The sequence below is a fragment of the Lepidochelys kempii genome, chromosome 1, assembly GCF_965140265.1.
Source record: "Lepidochelys kempii isolate rLepKem1 chromosome 1, rLepKem1.hap2, whole genome shotgun sequence".
NCBI classification, from domain to species: domain Eukaryota; kingdom Metazoa; phylum Chordata; order Testudines; family Cheloniidae; genus Lepidochelys; species Lepidochelys kempii.
Window position 1 is genome coordinate 41830345 of NC_133256.1, and position 21551 is coordinate 41851895.

General features: G+C 43.0%; 1 protein-coding gene across 5 annotated transcripts in view; it reads right to left on the minus strand.

Moving 5' to 3' along the window:
• SPATA13 (spermatogenesis associated 13) overlaps positions 1 to 21551 on the minus strand; it is a 131430-nt gene that overhangs the window by 39260 nt on the left and 70619 nt on the right. For all 5 annotated transcript variants that reach the window (XM_073340079.1, XM_073340063.1, XM_073340069.1 and 2 more), the window contains 2 exons: positions 13857 to 14219; positions 10123 to 10267 (listed from right to left, as the gene is read on the minus strand). In XM_073340079.1, coding sequence (XP_073196180.1) covers positions 10123 to 10267; positions 13857 to 14219 — 508 coding nt within the window. The remainder of the gene's footprint in view (positions 1 to 10122; positions 10268 to 13856; positions 14220 to 21551) is intronic.

The window sequence follows — 21551 nt, forward strand, 5'->3', positions numbered from 1 at the left end:
GCCCCCAACCCTGGGATCTCCATCAACGACTGAAGAATTCACACTGAACAAGTGCTGTCCAGACAAAAACCTAAAACTATAACATAAAACAGATTCACCCCTTTGAATTATTCTATCACGCCTCTGAGAATGTGACTAGGCAGATGAAAAAGGAATAGCATAAAATATGGACAAGAAAATTAAGTTAAGATGGTTAGATCTCACTACATTGAAAACTCCTTTCAGTGGCGATTCAAGGGACCAACAAAAATCTGTTTGTTAATTATGATAGCTGTCCAATATCACCTGGCCTTGGCCTGTGTGAAGCCAATAGCGAACTCTCATTGATTTCAATAGGACCAGCATTTGCCCCAAGAAGTTCTGTGTGTCCTTGTGATCCCAGCCCCACGCTAAGCAAGACAAAATATCACGTGCGTTATTGTGGGCCAGTTGCTTGTTGCACAAGAGGATTGGGGAAAGAGAGAAGGAAGGGAATGAGGAAGCACAAATAACTGAGGACACAATCAGATATGTAGAAATCTAAATGACATCAACTGCATCCATAAATAAATGCACACACAGAAAGAGAGGCCCAAATGAGCCATTCCTCACAATAAGAACACAACTCTGCACCAGCACCTCAGCACGGCTTGCAGGGTTCTAGGCCATGTATATGAACATGTTGAACATAGGTCCAGCCACATTCCACCTCTTTTCAAGTTGTAACAACTGTACAGTTTACACAGTTCCTTCTTTCCTAGGAAGAAAGAAGAAACATCAATACTGCTCAGGAAGTTGTTGCTTCAATATAAAAATGAAAACCTAATCTCAGGCTTTGGGCCTTAGAATAAGGTTTTTCCAGGGTAGGATTTCTCATGTCCTCAGGTCTGCTTCAAAGTCTCACGACTGGTGGCCGTATTGTGGCTGTGGGCACTGAAGGTGCCGCAGCCATAAGAGTGACGTTGAATAGAATAGAGAAGAAAAGAGAGTCCTTTCCACTCACACCATGCAAGAGGACAATTTGAGAGTCCTCCTGTTATCTTGCTTCACTTAAAATATGGGACATATCCTTCTAGCCCATTCTTTTTTTTAATCCAATGACTTCTTTAGGGCCAGTTTTTCAATATTCTACTGTAGGCAGGCATGGATGGTCCACTTATGTTGATGCCCCATCTGCTGTTGCCTCCAGTTCTTTTGCTGGTATCACTTTACATTCTAAGGTGAAGAAGTAGAAAGCACTCACTAAAATTTCTCATGTCGCTGTGAGGAAAATTCTTGTCAGAGCCCATTAAAAAACACTACAAGTGCAGAAAGTCGATAATACCAGAGTGACAATCTGACCTAACAATGCACACGCTGGTAGGAGTCTGACAACTCTACCTGGGATCACATATAGCACAGGTGGCTGTCATGATGAAGCTACCCAACACAAGCTTGCCAATGAATCGAAATCCTGACTTGCAATCATTCCTGCTATTCCAGGCTTTTGACTGGACCCTGATGAACTGGACAAAATTTTGTGTTAGTTTAACAAATTAGGCAAGCAATCCACTGAGTATCAGCTCAGACCACCAACTGCAATTCACTAATGACCTTAGTTAAATCTGAAACCACAATTTCTGGGTGAAAAGCATTAACACTCTGTGACTTTTTATGGAACATATAGGAAATCCCCACACTGGAGCAGACAAGTCGTCTATACAATCTAACATCTCGTCTCTGAAGCCATAAAATCACTCTTTGTGCACCAGAACAGCGCTGCAAAATTATTCTCAAGGGAAGCTTCCTTCCAACCAGGATGGATAAAAATCAATGATTTTTTTAAAAAAATTTAAAAAATCAGATTTTTTTATTTAAATCAGATTTTTTTGATAAAATGCTTTTTTAAAAGATAGTTTTAATTAAGATACATTATAACTCAAAGATATCTCATCATGGAATAGGGATTATAAATTCTAATTCTATAGTATGAGACAATATATTCATGTAACGTTTAAGAAAAGTTTTGTAAATGAGTTCCAATAGTTCATGGATTAGGGACCCAATCTTATGGGGTTCCAGGGGCTTCTGTATAGATTATTTAGGTTAATCTTTCTATCTACTGTGACAGGGTCGGGCAGATGGCTACAAGAGAGTAATAAAAGGCAGATATATTAGCCCCAGGTTAAGTAGGTCCCTTTTCCCTGGGTAAGATAACAGGGAACGTTCCAGAACAATCAGGAACCTTCTGGAGACAATTAAGATAGACAGGCTGATTAGAACACCTGCAGCCAATCAAGAAGCTGCTAGAATCAATTAAGGCAGGCTAATCAGGGCACCTGGGTTTAAAAAGGAGCTCACTTCAGTTTGTGGTGCGCATGTAAGGAGCTGGGAGCAAGAGGCGCTAGGAGCTGAGAGTGAGAATGCATACTGTTGGAGGACTGAGGAGTACAAGCATTATCAGACACCAGGAGGAAGGTCCTATGGTGAGGATAAAGAAGGTGTTGAGAGGAGGCCATGGGGAAGTAGCCCAGGGAGTTGTAGCTGTCGCACAGCTGTTCCAGGAGGCACTCTAGACAGCTGCATTCCACAGGGCCCTGGGCTGGAACCTGGAGTAGAGGGCGGGCCCGGGTTCCCCCAAAACTTCCCAACTCCTGGTCGGACACAGGAGGAGTCGACCTGGACTGTAGGTTCAGAAAAACGGCCAAGCTGAGGGCTGCCGTGAAGCTCCAAGGCGAGCAACTCCACCAATAAGCGCAAGAGCCACCAAGGTAGAGGAGGAACTTTGTCACACTACCCAATGGGACTCAGTGCTCAGTCTAGACGATACCATCAGAGATACTTAGTTTTGCAGTTCTCAAATGGTGGATTTGTCTCTCCAGAGGAAACATGCTTGTTAACAGCAAAAATGTTTTAAATAAATAAATAAATAAATATAGAGAGCTGAGAAATAACAGACCTCAACCCTATTGTCCCTCTGCAAATTTGTGTACACAGAGTCAATCCCTTACCTCTCTCTAAAAGTGCAAAATTTCAAAAAGTTCAATGAATATAAGATTGTTGGGTGCGGAATAGATCAGGACAATGAGAAGAAGTCTGGAGATAAATGTGATAAGGGAGGGACAGGCAGTAGAAAAAAAGTGGAACTGTTTGAGCAGCATATTCCAGAAGTCTTGAGGTCTTTCTGAGTGTAGCCTTCATTGATTTGAGGTCTACCATACCATTCTCTCACTAGAAAAGAAAACCTATAATGGCAGCAGGCCGTAAAAGAGACCCAGTTTGGGAATATTTTAATGAAGTTTCTCTACCTATGGGTAAGACAGGCATGCATGCAAAATGCAAGCAGTGCAACAAAGAAATGCAAGGCCTGGTTGCCCGAATGAAACAACATCATGAGAAGTGTTCCTTCTCAGGAGGAAGCTGCGTTGATGTTGGGCTGGGGCCGAGGGGTTGGATAATGGGGCCATAGGGGAAAGGGGAACAGGGGTCGATTCAGACGGGCAGGGGCAGCGCGGCGGGGCTCAGCCAGGCTGCAGCGATCTGGGGGGCGGCTCATGGCTAGAAGTTCATGCCCCAGCCCGGGTGCCTGCAGCTGGAGGGAGTGGGTCTGTGCTGCAGCTCTGGCTCTGCGACTCCTGCGCCCTGGCCAGGGGCTGCTGCGCACTCCGCTGACCCTCTGCCCCTACTAACAAAAATTATTTAGTTTGCAAGTTTACAAACATTTTTATCCTGAAAGAATAAAAATATCTTTCCTAGTAAAATTTCAAAAAACATTATTTCTTTGTACACTCTAATCCCTCTACCACAATATAACGCGGTTTCACCTGTAACGTGGTAAGATTTTTTGGCTCCTGAGGACCACGTTATATCGGGGTAGAGGTGTAGGTTTCATCTAACCAAATTCCACTCAAATGTTCAGTCTATGGCCTCAGCAATTTAAGAGAAGGGAAAATATCAGAATATGTAAAAAAATTTGCAAATTAAACATGTGACCTTCCATTATTCACTGGAACTACTTAAAAAACTCTCTGCAACCACTGCCTGACCATTTTCCAATATTTGTGGTATTGTCCTGACAGAACCTTATTTTCCTTTACTTTCCATCTTTTTCCTGCACAGTAGCCCACCCCACCATGAAACTCTGATTGGCTGGGGGTGAGGAAGAGTTGTCATTTAAATCCTCTTGTGTCCAGCTAGCATTAACTGTAACTCCAAATCGAACAAGAGTCAAGTCTGTTGGGAAATTCTGAATATTGAATCTAAATTACCACCAAACATTCTCCTGCTGCCCCTAACAAGAACATCAACTCTACTTGCATATAAGAGACCCAAAAACAGCTTTAGTGGGTGTACACTATGCCCAGGCGTGAAAGTGAGCTGGTATGGGCCGGTACTTCTTATGTACCCGTAAGAAGTTGGTACTGGCCCGTACACAGCCCACATTAAAGCACTGCCACAGCCCCTTCTCCCCCCACCCCTTAGGGACCCTACTAGCAGGGCCACCAAGGGTGGAGGCAAAAGGGGCAACGATGTTAAAGCACTGCAGCAGTGCTTTAACGTCAGTCCCCCGCACACACACACGCTGCCCCCGGGGCTGGCGATTTAAAAGGGCCCGGGGCTCCTGGCTGCCACTGCTACTGCAGCAGCGTCCAGAGCCCCAGGTCCTTTTCAATCACCACTGGAGCCCCAGGCGGTGCGGGCCGGGCAACGCAGATGGGCTGGCTGAGGGAGGCTGACCCTCCCCAGCCCCACCCTTTCTGGCCTAGGCTGGCCCCCGTACCAGTAAGAATTTCTTATTACTTTCACCCCTAACTATGCCTATAATTTTACATTAGGTAACATAAGATAAAACTTTCCTGTAACTAAGGGTACGTCTACAGTACGAAATTATTTTGAAATTATTCAACTGAATTTTCGGAAGCGATTTTAAACATTTGGTCTTGTGTGTCCCCACTAAAGTGCGTGAATTTGGCAGAGTGTGTCCACAGTACCGAGGCTAGCATTGAATGTCGGAGTGGTGCACTGTGGGTAGCTATCCCACAGTTCCCTCAGTCCCCGCCGCCCACTGGAATTCTGGGTTAAGCTCCCAGTGCATGATGGGGCAAAAACATTCTCGCGAGTGTTTCTGGGTGTGTGTCATCAGTTGCTCCTCCCGCCATGAAAGCTACGGCAGACAATCGTTTCACGCCTTTTTGGCGTGCAGACGCCATACTGCTTTCAGCAGACGGTGTAGTATGGTGCACTGCTTCTCTCCTGGTACTATGAATCCACATTTCCTCTCATCTTTCTATGTAATTTCCATAAGTATCTACTCTCTCTCTCCTTCATTGACCGCTTCCGCTGCCAACTCTGCTCGGCCATCGTGAACCGAGCAGCACAGCTTCCGCCGCCAACTCTGCTCTCCCGCTCTTGCCACGCTACCGAGCTTCTCCACGTTGTCTGTCCTGGGCTCCTGCCTCCGTGAAAGCTACAGAAAACAACCATTTCCCGCCTTTTTTCGGCTATCGTGAACTGAACAGCACCTCTTCTGCTGCACTCTGCTCTCCTACGTTTCGTGCCCTTTTTCCAGGATTACCCGTGCAGGCACCATAGCGCAGCAAGCATGGAGCCCGCTCAGATCTCTGCTGCAGTTTTGACCATTGTAAATACCTCGCACATTATCCAGCAGTATGTGCAGTACCTGCAAAACCGGGCGAGAAAGCGACGACAGCGCGATTACGATAGTGACGAGGACATGGACACAGACGATTGGGATGTGGCGACTGGGAGATCATGGTGGCATTGGGCCAGGTTCATGCCGTGGAAAACTGATTCTGGGCCTGGGAAACAAGCACAGACTGGTGGGACCGCATAGTGTTGCAGGTATGGGATGATTCCCAGTGGCTGCGAAACTTTCATGTGCGTAGGGCCACTTTCATGGAACTTTGTGACTTGCTGTCCCCTGCCCTGACGTGCAAAGACACCAAAATGACAGCAGCCCTCACAGTTGAGAAGCGAGTGGCAATAGCCCTGTGGAAGCTTGCAACGCCCAACAGCTACCGGTCAGTCGGGAATCAGTTTGGAGTGGGCAAAACTACTGTGGGGACTGCTGTGCTGCAAGTAGCCAATGAAATCATTGACCAGCTGCTATCAAGGGTAGTGACTTTGGGAAATGTACAGACCATTGTGGATGGCTTTAATGCGCTGGGGTTCCTTAACTGCGGCAGGGCAATAGACGGAACACATATCCCTATCTTGGCCCCGGAACACCAGGGCGGCCAGTACGTAAACCACAAGGGGTACTTTTCCATGGTGCTGCAAGCACTGGTAGATCACAAGGGACATTTCACCGACATCAACGTGTTCATCAAATGCTTTATGGGACTCCACAATTGTTTGCCTCCACGCATTCAACTGGGCCCTATCAGTGTGGGAGGACTGCATGAGCTTGGCGAACATGTTGTCCCAAGTTCTTTTTTTCCGCCTTCTAATCTGGACCAGCCTCTGGGACGGAGTAGATAGGGGCCACATTGAAACATTTGCACCTGCTGGAGGAGAAAAAGGGAGGGTAGTATTTTAAAAGATACATTTTAGAGAACAAAGGGGACACTTTCTCATTGAAACAGGCAATTCATAGTACACAGCACATGTTCTTTCTGTACAAGGTCGCATTTTGCCTCTTATACTGAAATGCCTGCCACTTTGGTGTGAGTAAGCCATCACATGCGGCCAGGCAACAGAATTCAGCTTGCAGGCAGCCATGGTAAGCCCTAGGGGCACACGGTGTTCTACTTCTTCCACATTCATTTCAATGCTTTCAAACTGCCAGGCCCCCTTTCCCATAGCAAGCAATGCCTGGTGGGTTTGCCATATAAAAGGAGGGCCTGCAGGCTCTCCGGGATGATCGCTTCACACAACACCCCCACCCACCCACCCACCCACACACCCCGTGTGACTCCGATGAGGCTCTGAGCAGGGATGAGCCCTTTAAACTAAACACGAACAGCCCAGCGCGGCGGGGTTTCCCCCCACCCCACATCGTGTGGCTCCAATCAGGCTCTCACTCACCAGAAGTACCTTCTCCAGGGTCATGGTCCGGGAGCCCGCATTGGGAGTGGAGGGAGGCTATTGGCTCCAGGGTTAAGAATAGTTCCTAGCTAGGGGAGGAAATGGATTCCCCACTTGCCGCCTGTGCACTGTCCTCCTCCTGTTTGTCCTCCAATAACTCATCCTCCTCACTCCGTGCAACTACCCCCTTGCAGGTGTCCACGGACAGCGGTGGGGTAGTGGTGGCATCACCCCCCATAATTGCATGCAGCTCCCGGTAGAAGCGGCACGTATGGGGCTGTGACCCAAGAGCGCCCATTCGCCTCCCTGGCTTTTTGGTACATTTGCCTGAGCTCCTTGATTTTTGTACGACACTGCTCTGTGTCCCTGGAGTAGCCTCTTTCTGTCATGGCCCTGGAGACTTTAGCATACATATCTGCGTTTCTTTTTTTGGAACGTAGTTCTGCCATAACAGATTCGTCTCCCCAACATGCGATGAGATCCAGTACCTCCCATTCGGCCCATGCTGGAGCTCGTCTGCTAATCCGGGACTGCGTGGTCTCTTGTGATGGTGGACTCTGCATGATCGCCTGTAATGGTGGACTATGCTGATGGTGACCAAACAGGAAATGAAATTCAAAAGTTCCCGAGGCTTTTACTGCCTATCTGGCTAGTGGATTGGAGTTGAGAGTGTTGTCCAGAGTGGTCACAAGGGAGCATTCTGGGATAGCTCCCGGAGGTCAATAACGTCGAATTGCATCCACAGAACCTGTAACCCGGAACTGCGATCTCGATTTAAGCCATACTCCACTTGCCAAGGTGGAGTACAGAAATCGGATTAAAGAGCCCTTTAAATCGAAAAAACCAGTTTGGTCATGTGGACGAAATCAGTTTTATTTCGAATTAACTCGGCTAATTCCGAAATAACTGCGTACTGTAAACCAGGCCTAAGAAAAAATAGATATATTTCTCTTGCTGTCTCCTAATATTCCACCCACTTGCCATCAGGGCTTTGATTTAGAAAGCTATTCATGTACGACTTTCGTAGTTATTATAACTAGTTTGCTAACGTAACATCTAGGTATGACCAGCATTGCTTTGATTTCACTCTTTTCCCAAATGACAGAAATCCTTACTTTAATAATCTGTTATCCTCAAACATTGATATTTATGAAACCTTGGGTATACTAAAGCTAAAATAACAAAGAAGAAATTAATCTGAGGTAGCTGTATTTGTTAGCCAATGCTGTTTTTCCAAAGATGAAACAGAAAGTATTAGGTTAAAAAAAAATCCCCACTTCGTGATATTTAAAGGCCTGATTTCTCCATCCTAGCTCACGATGGATGAGTTCCTTACTCAGTGAGAAGTCCTACTGGAATCAATGGGACTACTCATGGAGAGATGTACTACTTAATCATTTCAAGTTGGACTATAAATTCTTCTACACTTAGAACTGTCTCCAATATTGTAATATTTATACACACAATCTCAATACCACATCCAGTAATTCCCAAACTGTGGTCCATGGAGCACCTGCTAGTGATCAGAGGAGAATTGGCTGGTCCCATGGTATACAGTCTCTCCATTTCTAGTTGTGAAATTACATTAGAAGAGGCTAAAGGTATCTTGAATACTTACCTAGTATTACTTTTCCATCTCAGTGATTGTCTTCTGTGGATTTTAGCATGCAGTATGTAAATACCCTGATAGCTAAAATAATGTACTTGTGGATTAAGGGTCTTCCTTCCCTGGAATTTAGATAAAGTTGCATGATCTAGTTAACAATTTGACTTGGAACTGGTATGAATCTGCAACAAATATAGGCTCCTGAAAAGTTATTTGAATAATGCTGTTAATTTTTCATAAAGAAACACTGAAAGTGCTATTTGATAAGATCTTCCACTGCAGTCACAGCAGATCCTGATTTCAATGCTACTTACTCCATGTATGTATGGAGCAGTACAGTGCAGGTTGCAAGTGGCTTTATAGCAGCTATTCTTTAGAATACTGAAGTGAAGGGGCCTGAAGTGAAGAATGCACTTTGACTTCTTAGGCCCTTGATAAAGAAAAATGAGTAAAATTGCTCAGAGGATGTTCTCTAGTATCTGAAAGAAGACAGATGATATTGACCAAGCTTCTTTTAACATCTCCTGCAAATTAATGATTTATGAGAAGATACTATTGTTCTTGCTATCAGCTTGAGATAATGTGGCAAGTAAATGCTAATGATAAGTAGAACTGGAAAGTAAATGTAAGGGGCAAATCAAAAGGACATTAAAAGACACTGCTGCAAAAAGGCATCTGATTTTACAGTCCTTTCTAAGGATTTGTACTTCACATAAAACTGGATAAATGTCATGGACTACATTCATCCTTTCGGTAGGCAGCTACAACTCCCATACCAATCTCTGGGACAAATCCTTTGGTGATTTAGGGCTTGGCTACATTGGAAATTAATCTGAATTAACTCAAGGTGTGAATTTAAAGTGCTTAGTTAAAGTTCATTAAATCCCCCTCTCAACACTCTCTTTCAGCAGCTGCTCTTGACTTCTGAATGAGAGCCTCCACACAAAGGCTTAATGTGCTTTAGTGGACTTTAAATTCACATCTTATGGCACATCTTCACTGTGCTGGCCACAGCAGTGCTTTAATGTGGCTGTGTAGTCGCGGCAAAAAAACACCTCCATGAGGGGAATAGCTCCCAGTGTTGGTGCACTGTCTACACTGGCACTTTACAGTGCTGAACCTTGTAGCGCTCAGGGGGGTGTTTTGTTCACACCCTGAGCGAGAACGTTGCAGTGCTGTAAAGTGCCAGTGTAGACAAGCCCTTAGTTAATGCAGCCTACCTTCCCACATAGACAAGCCTTCAGAGAGCAGCAGGGAGTACATGGATTGAAAATATGAGTACAAGTGGTAAAGGGGAGTAACTTACAACAATTTAACATTCAGTGGGTGTACAACACAAGTGTAACTTAAGCATAGCAGGACAAGCACTAACAGGAACATACCATTTGCATCGATTTACATCCTCTGTGAAGTTTATACCCACCATCCAAGGCACTGATGAATTGGCCCATTCTCTCCATTTTTGTAATATATTTTGTGTGTAACCCCTTAAAAAGACCTGTAAAACTTACCATTAGATGCTCTCATTTGCCGCCTCCGTCCCACTCGATCCAGGCCAATGGGGGTGCTTTGTGAAAAGGTGAAGGGCCGGAATCTGGCTGAAACAGCTTTATATGGGGGAACTTGGTGGGCTGGAACAGGTGGCCTTGTTATTGGCTACAGAGAGAAAAAAGAAAATCCATTATTATTAGAAGTAAAAGCTACCAATAAGCCAAAGACAGCTACAGGTATGACACAGGGTTTCCTTACACTCTCAAGCTGACTATACGGACACTAAGAACCCCTAGTTCAAGCAGTCATTAAATTGATTGACCACCACATTCCATACACAATATTATGGTAAATATCTTATAGCATTAAGGTTCTCTGTTATATTGAAAACTCCATAACATTCTGTTACATTTAGTGACACTGTATATTCTGCTTTATAGTCTTCACTCCATAATATTCCAAGTCTAAATGCTCTGGTAGCTAACTTATCTCAGAATAGTTTACTGTAATGTCAGCCAACTGTAAATATGTAACAGAATGGAAACACTGAAAAGAAAGAAAGAATAGAAATTATACAACCAGTGTATTAATTTCCCAGAATGTTGTTCGAGACAAATGTACTGCTGCGAAGGAACATATTTTATAGTTAAACCAAAAAAGAATCTTAAACCTGGTTTTTTTCTTAGAGCTTGTCTGCATGGCCCCTGGACTAGAGGGGTGTGAACTACAGTGTTGCATCAGCTAAAAGGTACCTAGTCCATATTAATGTAGTCCTGTTTGAAACGGGACTACATTAACGCAAATTTGGCACCTTTTAGTTTCTCCTGCCGACATAGCTACTGCTGTTCGAGACGGTGGTTTTATGATGTCGACGGGTGAGCTCTCTCCTGTCGGCATAGGGGCTACATGAGCGATCTTACAGCAGTGCAGATGCATCGGTACAGCTGTGCCGCTGTAAGCTCACTAGTGTAGACATGGCCTTAGTCTGTTACTTGTTTTTCCTCTTAGGTTTGTAAATTAAGCATATAGATACACCAGATCCTCTCTATGAACTATTTGTTGACCCACTGGTATGACACAAGTGATTTACTATTGCTTGAAAGCTTTTTCCCCCACATGAAGCTGTTGGACAAAACAAAATGAGTTAACAGCACTTTTTTCACATTCCACTGATGTTCAACACTTTCAAGAAAAAAAAATCTGCTACATGAAAATTAGGCTTTAAAAGCTCTTTATGAAATAGTTCTGATATATGTGTTCCTCAATCATAAGTCTTTTTCATACATTTAAACTAGCAATTTAACTACCAAACACAGGGCTGAAAAAATCTTGATATATTTTAATATGATCTAATTATTATTTCATTCTTTACAAATTATTTGCTCTATGGTATATCAATATCTCGGAACTGCACTACTGAACTAAAGCAAGAAAAGCAACTCCAAATTCTTCCATAACAAACACCCAATATCCGCAATGCCAATTACTTTTAATGTATTTATTCCTGGGCAATTATGATTTAATCATTAAAGCCCTGATCCTGATCCCTTTGTAGGCAACAGAAAAACTGCCATTGAACTTCAGTGGGAGTAAAGGTAAGTCATAAGAAATAAGGGGCACCTTTCAAGGTAGGTTGGACTTAAAGCCCTAACAGTATTAAAGAGCACCTCTTGAAAACCAACTATTATTTATTTACAATTCATGAAGGCATAGATTTGATAATAATGTTAAGGTCTCACATGAACACAAAAATTTAACTAGTTAATGAACTAATTAAACAATATAGATCTTTTATTAGGGACTGCAGCATTGGTTTGTACACAGACAAAACTTCTATTGATTTCAATCAGTTTTGCTGGAAAAGAGTACAGGAGGATCCAGCTATTTTTGATCAGGAAAATGTAAAGGACAACTGCATTATACTACACAGCAAAAGAATTACGGACTACATAAGAATATCCACATTAAAAAATAGTTTTCACAGGAAACTCTGAAAAACCTGTCATTGTTTTAGCATTCCCATACAGTGAGTGGGATCATTGTTTCTTTTCAGTGGGGGCTTTGCTTTTAATGACACTGTATTGAATTTCCCAGCACGAGGTAGAGTCTCATGAGGACAATTAAGACTAAGAGCAATCAGGTCTCTTTAACAACTTAAATACTTTTAAAGGAAATGCTATATTTTTTCTCTGTGTTCAGTTAATTTACTTGAACTAGGGGTTCTCAAACTTTTTCATTGCGTGCAGAACATGTTAACAGAGAGAATGCATTGTGGATAGGACTTGAGACCAAAGTTCTCTTACTATCTGTAGAACATGTACAACTACGCAGGCTTCTTTTCACTGCCTCAACTCAGTGCTGTAGACTACGTCTAGGGGTGAAAGAGGTGCTTTCATTTCCCAAATTTATTCATTGCTTGACCTCTTAGCATACCCAACAGAGGGGCCAGTTCAAGTACTTACTCCTGGGGGCATTCTGCACCAAAAAATTCTGTGCCAAAAAAATAAAAATTCTGCACACAGTATTTTAAAAGTCTGAAAAATTCTACAAATTTTATTTGTCAAAATAACACCACATAATCATGTCAGTTTCAATTTTTTTTTTCAACATACCTGTCAACAAGTATGTTTGTAACAATACAGACAGAAAAAAATTCCCCCAGGAGTAGAGAGTTGAAGAAATCCCTATGACAACCCAATTCCTCTTTCTCTGCCCCCTTCCACTGCCCCAAAGCCCAGGGTTCCAGAGAGAGAAACAGCCTGATGATCAGTCCCAGGCTTGCACCGAATTTCCTGTGCACCGCCCTCTCTTTCCCTCAGGGCATGCTGGGAACTGCAGCTGTCAGGAACCCACTAGCTTCCTCCCTCTCCCCCTGCAGTGTCTTGATGTGCGAGCTGGTGGGTCCAGCGGCCCCTAGTGGTGGCCAACAGCACTGCAGCCCATTTTTGTGGGGGAAAGGAAATTCTGCCCGCACAATGTTAATTTCTGAAAAATGCTGCATTGCACAGTAGTGCAGAATTCTCCAAGGAATAAAGTTGTGAATGTTTTTCTGATGTGAATATCTGTCAATTAGAAACTGGACTAAGTAATTTCTCACAAGCTACCCAAGTACTGTCATATTATATCAGTTTTGGTTAGCTGCTGCTCATAGACACATTTAAGCAAAAGAGATTGAACCTGAGCCACAGCCCATTAAAGTCAATGGAAAGACTCCATTTCATGTTATCAAATCCCCGAGACATCCAGTCTGAGATCCTGATCTGTTGTACAATGTTTTTGAATGGATTATCCATTTAACTATACATGTGCTAATCCCAAACAGTTCATACCCAAAGCTTTTTAAGAGGCTCAGTTTCAAAGGATTATGAATACTTTATTGAATTTATAATATTATTTGTATGCACCTCTCACTTGAATCCTGCATCCTGTGTCTTGTAGACTAATCAAAAATACATGTGACTTTATTATAGACAAATAAGCATTTTTAAACTGCTATGGGAAATAACGTCCCAAGAAAGAAAGAGGGGAGGGTTAGTTTACAATGCAAGCAAGATTATCCAAATGTCAAGATCTTATGTTATGGCTTTTTTACAAAAAAATTAGAGACAAGGAAAGTGAAACAAAGTATGAGAGGTCAACTTGGAAAAAGAGAAGAAAGGAAAGGAAATGTCCACTCTATTTTCTAGCTTGAAGATAAAGGCAAGGAAGTGGAAGAGTCTTTTGTAGTTTGCAGAGAGCACATCTTATATCTTACTTGTGTCAGCAGATCTTCTATTTCTTCTGTCTGGCTGTTCCCATAGAAACTGATCCCACCTATTAAAGAGATGGGTCTTCGTTTTCGCCCTCTTTGGTGACCTACTGTACTGATTTGAGCTGTAGACTCCACAGAAGCAAATCCAGGCTGACTTTCACCATCTACACAGTCTGTTTTCTGAGACTCCACTGCAACTGAATCTTCTGGTATTGAGAAACTCCTGATTGCCAACTGACCATAGTCTGAGAGTGGCCTTGGCCGAGATCTTTTTCCAGAGCCCCATCTTCTGGGAGTGAACTTTTGTGCATCTGTCCTTTCTTCATCCTGGGATGGGGACATCCTCCACTGGTCATCAACAACAACCTTTTTAAAGGTGAACAAGTCAAATAAGCCACAGCATTTTCAGATACAGAAAAAATTAAAAGATGTTTTTCATATGGCATATGGTTTAAATTGCTATAAAAGTGTTACAGTATCCATAAACAACAACATATTATAATAAATGCAACTGACACTTCAGTAACAAATTAAATACATAACTTTGCCACAGAGACATTACACTGTATGTGATGGCTAACGATGACCCACAATCATAAGCATGAATTAGGCAAATGAGCATTGCTAACAACATTACTATGATTGGATTATTATCTTCCCAGTGGCAACAGACCCCGACATAAATACCGAATTTGCTGAACAAACAGCCTGAAAATAATGTCTGCACAGAAAGTATGATACACGGTATTCTCTTTTTGTAGAGAGTTTTATGCAAACATTCAACAGAAATGTATTATTCTGCTCTATTTTCCTTTCTCAATTAAAAGAGGTAACACTGCAAGCAGCTAACAAGGGTAGCTGTGAACTCAGCGACTAAGCACCGAGTCTGGGAATCAGGGGAACTGAGCTCTATTCCTGTCTCTACAAGGAGTTTAGTGTGTGACAATGGCCAAGTCATAGGATCTACAGCTTCAGTCTCCCATCAGTAAAATGAAGATAACCATGCTCACCCCCTTTCTGAAAGTGTTGTAGATCTGCTGGTGCGATGCGTACAGATTGTTAATTACTTTTATGAACAGTGAATTTTGGACAGTTTCATTGTGAATTAATGTGGGCTTTGGTTCATCACTTCCATAAGGCCAAAGCATGGATGCTTGAAAGGGAAATCTGAACTCTTACTGTGTTGCCTGATTTATAATGTATTTTTCTAATTAGAACAATTTACATCTATATAAAATGTAATTGCTAAGATCAACCCACTGAAAATTATGATGTTGCACACTATGGGCCCTCAGGGCAGTGTGTAGGGCAGCACACCCATGGAAATTGCACAGAAAAGGGATGTAGAGTTGAATGGAGGAGAAAAGGCTGCTCGGCTGCTGGTTTGTCTACAGTATATAGCCACAGGCATCCTCTGTGCTGCAGCTTAGCACAGGGCAAAATCTGCATGCATTTGAGGTGGTGAACTGTGGAAGAATTTGTAGGACAGGTGGTCTGTGTGTTTTTCCCTCAGTAGAAGTGGTCTTAGCTTACATAGCAAAGTCACTTGTGGGTTAACGTAGCAGATTTTTGTTATTAAGTTCTGCTCTGTGACACCCCCAAAGACAAGCACAAGATACATATACAGGTAGTCAAAGATAGAAAACCAGCTGAAGGGCCAACACATCCACCTGCCATACCACCCATCCTGGGGGCAGGAAGCTTGGTAGGTGCATAGAGGGATGTCAGTTCTAAAGAACTGCAGTATTCAGTTCAGTGTCCTTAGCTTCTTTCCCTTGGTCTTTGTGTCTTAGTAAGGGAACCATGTGGCAGAACAGCAGCCCCTCCAATTCAACAAGATTTTGTAGGTATATTTTCCCATTCCACAGATTTTTACACCAAAGGGAATAACTTGGTCCTATATTTTGGTCCACCAAGGCTGCTTCAATGAAACCATCTTTGTTGCATGACCCATAGTAAATGCAGCACAGAAACTCTTTTAAGCAACTTTAATAGTACACGAGAACCAGAAAAGTGCTGAATCTGCCCCAAATGGCATAATTTCTGCTCTGTAGCAGAGAAACAACTTAACTTCTTGAACAATTTTGACTGAGAACCAAAAGAGAAAGAGAGAGAAGGAAAATAGTGTCTTTGGCTGACAACCAATTTGGATGGATGCCTGATGAGATTTCAGCTGAATTAGAAAGCTCTTAAAAAAAAGACAGGCTAAAATGGTAATAGTGAATCACTGCTGAGCTAGCGGACTCTGTTGTAATAACTCACACATACCACAAGCTTGTGCTATTTACTTTTGCTTCCTTCCTTCCTCTCTTTCCTTCAGCCCATTTTTTTATTACAGCTTGCATTACAATTTAGACAATATGTACTATCTTCTCAGCACTTCTAATTAACAAATATTTCAGCCTGCCATATTACGTTTATGCTAACGTTAAAAGATTAGAAATGACACATATTCAGCAAACAAGGAAAGCACTTAAGATACAATATTTGGTTGTCAATTAGAGCAAGGCACCATGACATTTCAGCCATTTTCTGTTGCTGGAATTTTATATATTCACAGCACATGCATAATCTAGTATCAGCCTCCAGAAATATACAATGAAATCTGCAACAGCAAAATCCCTTATTTGTCAGTCTTTCGTTTGGATAAGTCTGCGCCACCTTTTTGGAAGGCAACCATCATTAAGCAGCCAATTTTTGTTTGTCCTTTGAGTGCATCATTGTGTACAATAATTTTAGGTACTAGAAGGAATTGTTCCTTGTAGTCTAAATATTTAATCTGATTATTGTAATAAGAGGGGGGAATCAATACAGGTAGCATTCTGCACTAAATTATTCCCCTGACAATGCAAAATTTATTATAAATAGAGCAAATAGGTAAACTATGAGTTCTATTGCAAATGAAATTGATCTTAAACAAATCTGTAGATCCTAGCTAATGGCTAGTACTTTAACTGGTGCAAATCAGGTTAGCTCCACTGAAGTCAATGAAGCTATATCAGTTTGCACCAGCTGCAGATCTGGCATTTAAAAACTACTCCTCTGATAGCAGCATCAGAACACAGATTTAAATAAGGTGCTAGAAAGACCTACCTTAGGATCTGACACAGGTAATAGAGCTCCACATACACACTGAGAGAGCAGGGAGTTGACTTGAGTCATCCTATATTTTTGTTTTACATAGTTTTTTTCTTAGAGAAAAACACATCCGAACAGACTTGCAGTGCAACTAGTAAGGCAAAGCATTCATTCCATGACCTTGTACTTTTAGACTAAGGAAAGGACATGTCACATATCATCTCCTAATCTGCTGGTCATACTCCCATCTTGAGCAATAAACCTGTGCAAACAGACTGTTCACGATTTGCAGCACTCCACCCAAAGTACAGTAGCAGATCCATATAGTAGTGCTTAATTTCTGTTTTCCAATACATGATGTTAAAGTACGGCTATTTTTAGGCCTAGATATGTAATCGGTAACATAAAGCACTTATACAACAAAGAACATAATCCTCCCAAAACCAAAATCATAATCTCACTCCCACTGGTGATCAGTTACTTGCTAAGTAGTCCCACTGATGTCAGTCAGAGGACTCATACAAGCAATTGCTCACCAGTGGGAATAAAGGATTCATTATCTAGCAGGCAGCCCAAATCCTGCAAGCATAAGTATGAGTGTGACTTTTGACATCAGTGGGATAACTCACGTGTGTGCAGTATGCACAGGACTCAGGCCACTGGGCCCCAGTCCTGGTCTCATTTACACTGGGTGCAACTCCATTGACTTCAAAGGTGTTACTCCTGCTTTGTACTGGTATAAGTGAGATCAGATTCACACACATTACTATCAGCAGCATTTGTAAGAGCACTACAGGTGTGCACACTGCTTCATGTACGGTGAAAATCACCCCATGCAGTGCGTCCAGCACACACCTATACACCATTTCAGTACAACTTAAACAACCACCACCTTTGGATGAATTTTAACATTTTAGGGGAATTAAAGGTCTCACTAAGGCTGTGTCACACAGGAGTCTCCAAAATTCTCCTACTGTTGGTCTAGTTCTAAAGCAGCTCCATTAGTGCTAGCAATGGTGGAATCAGTAGTGTTTTGTATTTCTAGTGTAGAGAAGGCTCAAGGCTTTTGTCCTTGCTCAGAGCAGGTCTAGATCACATAATGGTAAGAACACTGGCAGTCGCTCTACACTAGTGCTTGTGGCTAGCACCCGTGGAGAAGGCTAATGTTGGGAAATATTCAGAAAATCCCTAAAGCAGGCACAGCTTGAGGGAGACCTTAACTCCTTGGAGTGCTGAGGTTTCACCTTCCCACAAAGTTTAAAAACCAAAATGTCTTAAAAAGAAAATTAGAGAGTTAGGCTGAAAGATCTGTTCTTGTACAGCAAATACCGTATTTAAATCTGTCCACTCTTCCCTTCCCTCAGCACATCATGTACATCTAAAATTAAGCTCTTTGGGGCCTTATATTTCTGTTTACACTGTCAAGTCGCCAGGATTCTTCCAAGCACTGTAAAGGATAATAAAAATAAATAAACATAATCACTGTTCAAGCAGAGCTCTAGTTATTTGCACTAAAGTGGAAGAATAAAGGTTGTATGGGGAACTAAACAATGCTTGTAACACTCCATTTATATATATATATATATATATATATATTTTCACCAATATAGCATTCCTAAAAATGCACCATCCTACATGAACACTTGCTAAGTCAGAGCCAGGTTATTACTTTCTATGACTATGTAATATCTCACTGTTAACCTCTTGTCTGTGGGCTGGCTGATCTCACAGACAGGGGTCAAGGTACAGCAGTTCCATAGTTAGGACCTCACTTGCCAATGTCAAACCAATGTATAACTCTACTAACTAAAGTGAAGTTATTACTGCTATAAGTATTATTATTATCAGCGTAAACAAGATCAGCATCAGACCTTTAGCAGCTTAAATCTTAGCTCAGCTTTTATAGCTAGGTAAGGACCAGCTCTGCAGTCATTCTTTAGGCCTGGTCTACAGTTAAAAGTTAGGTCGACACAGCTACATCAGTCAGGGGTGTGAACCACCCTCCCCCCCACAAAGTACCGTTGCTATGCCGACCTAACCCCAATGTAGATGCAGTTATGTTGACAGAAGAACGTTTCCATCGATGTAGCTGCCATCACTCGGGGAGGCGATGGTCCTACACTGACAGAAAAAAACCCTTCAGTCAGTGTAGGTTGTATCTATATTACGGGGTTATGCCAGTTTAGCTATGGCACTCTACCAATGCAGTGTAGTCTCCGTAGTGCAAACATACCCTTAGACAAAACTAGTGACTTCACACATTCAGTCCCGTGCACTATCTTCTCTGGGAGTTTTGCCCGAATGAGTCCTCTCCTGCTAGATCTGTTGGTGTGATAGAGAGTACTGGTCTACTCTTAAAAGATTTACCAGCATAACTGTCTTTTAGGGGTGTTGCCAGTAAAACACCTACTGCAGACACAGTTGTACTGGTATATAAGTGCCTTATAGCCACATAGCTTATTCTAGTTCCTGAACCAGACTAAGCTATACTAGCATAAACACTTGTGTACCAGCATAACTGTGTTCATAAGCCCTGAGAACATCAGCAAAGGTCTTTATTGTTACCAGATATGATACTGTGGGGAAGCAGCTAGCTTCCTATTCTCTGAAAGATTAGCCTTTCTTCAATCTTGCTTCAGGTATCATCAGGGTATAAGTTGATTCTCTTTTAAAGTCACATTAGTGATTCCATCAGGATTCAATTTATTACTCAAACATCAAGGTGTATCTGTGAGTTCATTCCCCTTATGTAACCCTTCTGCCCGTCAGAGTTGGCAGCAACAAGGGCCGGGTTCAATATCTAGGGGTTCCATTCCAATAACACAATGCAAACCGGCTCGAGCCCCCACCCAATGACCTGGGACAAATATATACCACCCCCGCTGGGCGCCTCCAAGAGGCAATACTTCCCCTCTCGCAAGCACATAGTCTGAGTGTAGCAAAAGTCTTTTAATAACAGAGAGAAACAATGTGGCATTATGTTGGGGAAACACCACCAACAGGATTCATAACACAACCCATGAGCAAAAACAACCCCTTCCCAGGCAAATTGGGGCATGCCCTTTTCCCTTTGGTTCTTGAGTCCAGCAACCCCAAATCACCCAAAGTCCCAAAAGTCCAATGCCCCAAAAGTCTCTGTCCCTGGTCAGGGCAGCCCCAGAGTTCGAAAGTTTATCGGCGGAGCTTTACCTCCCAACCTGGGTGGAAATGGGACGGGGGTAAGAGGCACCTTACGTGATCTGAAGCTGACCGCCCCATAGCAGCGCTCCGCTCCGCCAGCCGCCCCATGAACTCCTTCACTCAGCTCCACGGCCCACAAGCAGCTCCTGCCATCCACACACTGCTCCGCGTCGAACTGCTTCACCAGCCGTCCCGCAAACTGCTCCACAATATATCTTCAGGCTCCCCCACTACTTAACACAACACTCAGTGATTTCAGCTCTTAGGTGAATTCAGCTTATAATAGGGGAGCCCCAGTGCTGGTGCACTGTCAGCCCAAAGTGAGCTCAGCAGCCTATAACTAGACTTCTAATGAAATCAAAATTAGCTCTGATATTCCACAGTGGAGAGAGGAGGAAGTGCAATTAGCATGTAAGGCCCTCACCAAGGGGCCCATGCCACCAAGTATTAATACTTGTCCCCAGCCTCTCTCCATTCACACAGTTTTGGAACCCATGACCCTTGCCTAGCGAGTGCTACTTAGTTGATGGTGAATCCCTCCATCATAACAAAAGGCCACGTGCAGTTCCAAGCACAGTTCCCATAATCAGGGTAATAACAATTTATTCTTCCTGCCCCAATAACAGAGACACTGGGGATCCCACAGCAGCCAAAGTGACCATTTGGGCAGCTATGGTCTCATTCTAGGCGTGGTGGGTGTGCCTATGCAAATGAGATCGGCCCCTGAAGTTCTTTTCCACAACTTGCCACACCTCACCACCAGATGTCAGGGTGGAGCTCATCCTGACACTGCTTACACTTATACTCCATAGCTATTTCTCACTAGAGCATTGAATTAACCATTCTCAGCCTTATCTGTCTGGCTCCACAAGGAAACTATTACAGCATTCCATTTCAGTATCTCCAAATTTTCACATTTGCTCCATGATGCACTGAAGTTAGCACTGGCTAACACTCTCTTTTTTCACATCCTTGAGCGACATAAGTTTTGCCAACATAAGTGATAGTGTAGACATGGCCTTAGCTGTTTCAAACTCTGCCTCTTTCATTTCCAGTTTCCTCTTACTTTGACTCCCATGCACATGTAGCTATTCTTTGTACCTTCTAAAATATTGCTGTTTGTGTTGATGAATGTGCGGAGATTTACAAAGCTAATCAAACGGTACTGTAATGGGGTACACTCACCTCTCGTGAGCGCCCCCTTGGCCAAGTGCGTTTGCCTGCACTCTCTCTCTCAGATAGTCCCTGCAATGGGATAGAGCAGTGCCTCAGGGCTCCCGCCCTGGAGACAATGTAGTCGCCCTGTGGAGCTTCCTGGTTACAGCTCTCCAGCTGGGCCACTATAGTTCAGTTCCCTCTGTGGGTTGCCTCAGTGTCCAGGCCACTTCTTCCAGAGGCTAATGGTGGGATTGGGGGGACCCAGGCCTGCCCACTACTCCA